Source organism: Podarcis liolepis (assembly GCF_965112155.1).
Source record: "Podarcis liolepis genome assembly, chromosome: 15".
Taxonomy (NCBI): Eukaryota; Metazoa; Chordata; class Lepidosauria; order Squamata; family Lacertidae; genus Podarcis; species Podarcis liolepis.
This window is the reverse complement of record NC_139566.1, coordinates 19350851-19356862: the sequence shown is the minus strand read 5'-3', so window position 1 is coordinate 19356862 and position 6012 is coordinate 19350851. Positions and strand designations below refer to the sequence as shown.

The 6012-nt window shown below is 46.7% G+C and overlaps 1 protein-coding gene across 2 annotated transcripts in view; it reads right to left on the bottom strand.

Moving 5' to 3' along the window:
* Positions 1-3765: 3765 nt before the first annotated feature.
* Positions 3766-6012, bottom strand: part of LOC310694086 (ras-related protein Rab-11A-like) — a 19476-nt gene continuing 17229 nt past the window's right edge. For both annotated transcript variants that reach the window (XM_083476852.1, XM_083476851.1), the window contains 2 exons: positions 5761-5841; positions 3766-5442 (listed from right to left, as the gene is read on the bottom strand). In XM_083476852.1, coding sequence (XP_083332978.1) covers positions 5300-5442; positions 5761-5841 — 224 coding nt within the window. In that variant the 3' untranslated portion in view covers positions 3766-5299. The remainder of the gene's footprint in view (positions 5443-5760; positions 5842-6012) is intronic.

The following is a 6012-nucleotide window of genomic DNA, read 5'->3' as shown; positions in this document are numbered from 1 at the left end:
ATTGATCTCTTTTACGAGGCCAGCAACAGTAGCTGGTGTTAGAAGGGCTTAATTTACAAAAACCCATAAATGCATTGCTTGGAAGTCCTGGCCACAATCCTTCACACGTGGGACTTTCTGAGTCCTCTTGGTGCAAAGGGGCAAGATGAAGCTTCGGTAGCTGCTTCTCCTATTTTGATGCTTACTTCTCAGTTCTTGAGCAGCCTAAGGATGTGGCCTGCTCAAGAACTGGAGGATGCAGGGCCATTCTCAGGGATGCAAGACCACCAATTTGTTTGCTTGACCCTTGCCCATCCTGGCTGATGAAGGCAGCCTGAGTGGGTGTTGACTAGCCTTCCCCAACCTCTTGCTCCCCATACGTTTTGGACTACAATTCCCATCAGCCCCAGTCAGCACACCCGTACTCCCACCAGCCATGGCATCAGATGGCTTGCTGGCTGGCTGGAGCTGATGGGATTGTAGTCCAAAATCTGGCACCTCCCCATCTTGGCAAATGCTGTCTCTCAGCTGAGGAGGCAACCAATGTAAAAGTTTTGGAGACAATTGAAAGAGCCCCATAGGGCACTGCTGAAGCAAGTTCTCATTGACCAATTGTGCAATTAACCTGCCGAACTCATTGCCCCAAGAGGTCATGGCCAGGTTAGATCGCTTTACATGGGGTTTAGATACTTTCCTGGAGGAGGAAGATGTCACAGTGGCTATATGAAGCCTCCAGGCTCTAAGGTGATCTGGACACCTGTTGCTGGGTTCATAGCTTGCTTTTCTCCAAGGCACCAGGCTGGCCAATGCTGGGTTTCTTGGCAAATCCAGCAGGGGCTCTTATCTTATGGTTTCTTGCCCAGGGGCTCACAAAGCTAGCACAATGCCTCCCTTTCAAATCATAATTGGGGCTCAGGAGGGGAGATATCCACCACGGACCAGTGTTTGCAGCAGTTCATGTTGTTGGCCCAGTGCTGTACCGTGGGATACCCTGCCACTAGAGATTCACCAGGCACCTTCTGTTTCAACTGCTGGAAATTTTTCTGTTTTGCCAGGATTATGCAGGCAGTTAAGAATACGTATTTCTATAATAGCTGCTGGCTGATTTCTGATTTTAATGATTCTATATGGGTTTTATTGTATGGTATTGTGTACAATTGTTGCAATCTGCATATATATATAATGAATATATATTCATCATATATATATATATATATATATATATATATATATATATATATATAAATAAAATGAATAGTGGTATATAAATATTTTTATCAATCAATTTGTCCCAGACAAGGGTTAGTACATGGGTAGGCAACCTAAGGCCTGGGGGCCAGATCCAGCCCAATCGCCTTCTAAATCCGGCCCGCGGACGGTCCAGGAATCAGAGTGTTTTTACATGAGTAGAATGTGTGCTTTTATTTAAAATGCATCTCTGGGTTATTTGTGGGGCATAGAAATTCATTCACCCCCCCCAAAAAAAAATTCATCCCCCCCCAAAAAAATATAGTCCAGGCCCCCACAAGGCCTGAGGGACAGTGGACCGGCCCCCTGCTGAAAAAGTTTTCTGACCCCTGGGTTAGTAGTTCAGTAACATATGGAAGGTGACATTAGCCACGGGTGCCCCAAGGTCTCCTTCCTTTTGTCTCTTTTTAAAAAGCTACAAAATGGCTCCACCTAATGGACACAGCGTTATATCACAACCTGGTTTTCCAGGCTGGATCCGTTCAGACCAGACAACAAATGATCCAGTCCCCGCCCCCGCATGTGCATCTCTGACATATTAGCTTTCCACGGATATTTGTTGCTATTCGTCCACTTGCTGCTTGCAACAGTGCACACACACACAGAGAGAGAACGTCAGGCTGTGTACAAACACCATTCCTTTAAAGCACACCCCATCCCTCAAAGAATCCTGGGAATTGTAGCCCGTTTAGGGTGCTGGGAGTTTTAGCGGAGTGAGGATTAAACTACAGTTCCCAGGATTCTTGGCGGGGGGGGGGGAATCTGCTTTACTTAATTGCATTTATATCTCAACTTTTTTTCTCTCAAGGTAGTGTTCATTTAATCCCCCAAACAATCCTAGGTGGTAGATTAGGCTGAGAGCCAATGAATGGCCAAAAGTCACCCATTGAGCTTCATAGTCATGGGGGGATTTGAACCCTGGTCTCCCAGATCCTAGTCTGACATTCCAACCATTACATTATACTATTATGCTTTGAATGCACTTTAAGGGTATGGTGTGCAAACATCCTTCATCTATCCTGGTGGTTGGTTGGGGTTTTGTGTGCTGCCGCCTTAGTCACTCCTTCTCCACCCTCCCCAGCCCTTTTCCGATTTCCGGCATGTGCACAGCTTTTTCTGCACCTGGGTGCATACAGCTTTTAAAGTAAATAAGTAAATGATCCCAGGAAGTGCACAACAGCGAACACAACCAGTGTTTTCTAGCCAGTTATCATGTTTCACAATAGACAAAATCATTGCTTGTACTTGGGGGCTGGGGAGTATCCTTCAATTTGACATTTATTGTTTATTATTAATTATTATTATTATTATTATTTTGTGCAAGTTCTCTGTGTTTAAAATAGACAAGCCAAAGTATGTCCTGCAATTCAGGTCTATGCTATGTGGCGATATTGAGAGAACAGTTCCTCCAAATCGTGTTTCTGAAATCCAAATGCACTTCCAATGTGTGACAATTACTGGGAAAAGGCACACTTGCATCATCTGGGCAACTGGGAACAAAAAGGCTAAGCTATGCCCAGGTAAGGAGCAGACAGAAGCAGCGGATGTGGCACTAGAGAACAGCCACCGAAACACCACCACACATGTAACAAAACACCCACCAAAAAGGATCTACACTAATGAGCTTCTACACTAACAGTGACTGCAGATGTGTAACAGGCTGTTTTGAGTTATCTGATTTTCCAAGGTAAGGTGTAGTGCAAATCAAATGTTTTCTCCTGTCATATATTGTCTTAAGGGTGTTATCACACTGCAGTTTGCTTGGGCACAGACAGGTGGCGCTGTGAACTACAGCATGGCAAATAGCTCTCCCCACCATGAAAAGGATCCGCAATGGCAAAGTGAGAGGAAGCATAATTCCATATGAGCTATGGAGGAACACTCGGGACAGAACAGCTTCTCAGCAACTGCTCTCCAGTCTTGCTTTGCTACCACTCTCAGCTGCTGTGGATTGTGGGGCAAGTTGTACAGTAGCAGCCGATGAGGTAGCAGGGGTGGATCTCCATTGGTCTCTCGCAGTTGCTTACTGAGAAGGGGTGGTTGGTTGACAAGATGTAACCTGGGGAGGCAGGGCAGGATGTTTGCGAGGTCTAAGGGATGTAGTGATAAGCAAGGTTGGCAAGCAATGTGAGCAGGGGTGCAGCCCCAGTTTTTCAAAAGTGTCATTTGTTTAAATGATGCTTATGCCTATTGTACACCACCCTGGTTTAGAAGTGCTTTAGGTCCATCCAGTTTTCCATGCCTCACTGTGTGTGTGTGCTATAATAACGCCAGGAAACTGTTTTGAGCGCAAGTGCTGCAGGTTCAAAAACCACTCTTACTGCCAAAATGTATTATTAGAGCCAGTACGATGTCACACTTCAGAGTGCAATACTAGGGCCTGGGAGTTCAATACCCAAATCGGCCAGGAATCTCAGCATATCTAGCCCACCTCACAGGGTTGTTGTGAGGGTAAAATGGATGGGTAGAGAGAGAGAACCTCAATCACCTTGGAGAGAAAAGGGTAGGATAAAAGTGTGGTAAATAATCACAATACAATAAAACAAATAGCTTTTATTTAAACACGTAGCACACACAGAAGACAAGACCCCACAAAACAACAACACAAGTTTCAAAGCAAATGAAAGGAAGGCAATTTCACACATTAAAATACCCCCCTCCCAATAGCCTGCTATTTACACAAAAGTTGCAGTTGGGAGCAAAACCAAGAGAAAGCCACAAGAATCTAACCATCAGCGTACTCTCATCTTTACCGGTTGATCACTCCAGAAAAGGTAGCAAAGTCAAAATAGGGAGGGGAGGGGAAAAACAACTCCGACCAACTTCTTCCTTCTCCATCCTGAGGGTCAGCCATTTTCTCCAAGGCTGAGAAAGGATGCAAACTCCAGCTCCATTCATGGTCCCCAAAAGGCTACTTGTTGCTGCTTTGGGCTTCCCATTTCCCAAACTTGCTTTGCGAGGCCTCGTGAGACATGAGGCTAATGGGAACCTGGGTCTTTAAAACAGCACAAGGGGCAGCAGGGGAAATATACCAATTTGCTGGATTAAAATCTGCAGGAAGCTGTCACCCAATGCGATGAGCCAACATAGGGTGTGATCAAACCAGGCCGGGAGGCTTTTCTGCTGCTATGGTGAAGGTGGAGGTGACAGACGCCCTCACAAATGCAACCTGACTGGCGAGTTGTGCTTTAAAGCCATCTGGCATGCCCAGAACAGTCACCACTCAGAAGCAACTCCTATTTGCTTGTTGATACAAAGCCATTTTGCTGCCAAGCCACAGGACGGCTAAAGTTCACTTCTAAGCGAGGCAGGCCTCGGGCCTTGCCTCAATTTCTGGGCTTCTTTACACAGGCTGAGGCTTACTCAACAGCCTGGCTTTTGTACCTCAGCGGAGCCCCCCAATTTTTTTGGGTGGGGAGGGCATGTCTGTATGACAGAACCAACTGGGGGGACGGACCAGGCTTAATTCACCATGGCTTCCCTCAAAGAGGAGTTGTAATTAGGAGGGAGCAAAGGAGTTGTTGTTTTTATTTAACATTCAGCAACTTAAAAAACCCCCGAAAACCACAGTCCACGAAGCCATGATAGTGAGTCCACTCTACCTTTGGTTTAAAAGTGGGCTGCCCAACCAGCTTAACCCCTTTTCATTCCAGACATATAGTGTTGAATGCCATGATCCCCTATGTTAGCAAAGGGCTCTACTTAAACCATGCTAGTCAGGAAAATAGTTTCAGCAAGAAATTCAAAGGGGTGTGGGAAGCGCCATCCCTGTGACCCACCAATTTCCTCATGCCAGCAGCCAGCTCTCAGCGAAGAAGGCTGTGGAATTGGGATGGGGTGTCTCTCAGGTGGTCCAAAAAGCACCCATTGACACCGTTTCCCCACATCTAAAGACGAACACGATCCGTTATGTGTTTCTGACCTACATGAAGCAGAGTAGCACGGTGGACGTTGGGTACCAGAAGAAGAAAAAGAGGAGTTTGCCTGGAGCATCACTTTCCCCCTTGGAGGTACCGGAGACTGTTTGGCCTTCCTTGTTTCCCTTTCACTTCCTCGTTGCAGTCTTTGCAGGCTAGATGTTCTGGCAGCAAGGGGCTTGCCGGCCCTCCTGGTGAGTAGGCAGGACCTTGATCGGCTCGATGGTGCTGCTGGCGCTGAACTCCGTCTCCGGCTGCCCACCAGCAATCTGCCTCTGGGACACGATCCGGTAGATTTCTGGAGAGCAAAAAGCGGAGAAGATGAAGTTGTGGAGACAGATGAAGCTAGCGCAGTGATGGGGGAACGGTGTGTTTTGGAGCAGAAGAACAGCTTATTTCTTAGGTAAGAAGCAATAGGTCGCTGTTGTAGGTCCATTTAAAAAAAACCAAAAAACACCTGCAAATATCCCCAGCTGGTGTAATAGCTTTGCTGGGATCAGCCCAAACGTCACACAAGTATGCAAAGTTTTCAAGTGCTCCAGAATTCTCCACCAGGCAAGCAGTTGCACGAAGCCAGTTGATCTGCGAGTTCACCCTGCCCCACGTAACGGCTTACCTGTTAGGATGTTGTGAAAGGCCGTCTCCACATTGGTGGAATCCAGAGCTGATGTCTCTATGAATGACAAGCCATTCTTTTCTGTGGGAACATAAGAACATGAGAAAGGCCTGCTGGATCAGGCCAATGGCCTATCTAGTCCAGCATCCTGTACTCACAGTGGCCAGCCAGATACCTGTGGGAAGCCCACAAGCAGGATCCGAGCACAAGAGCATTCTCCCCTTCTGTGGTTTGCGGCAAATGGCATTTAAA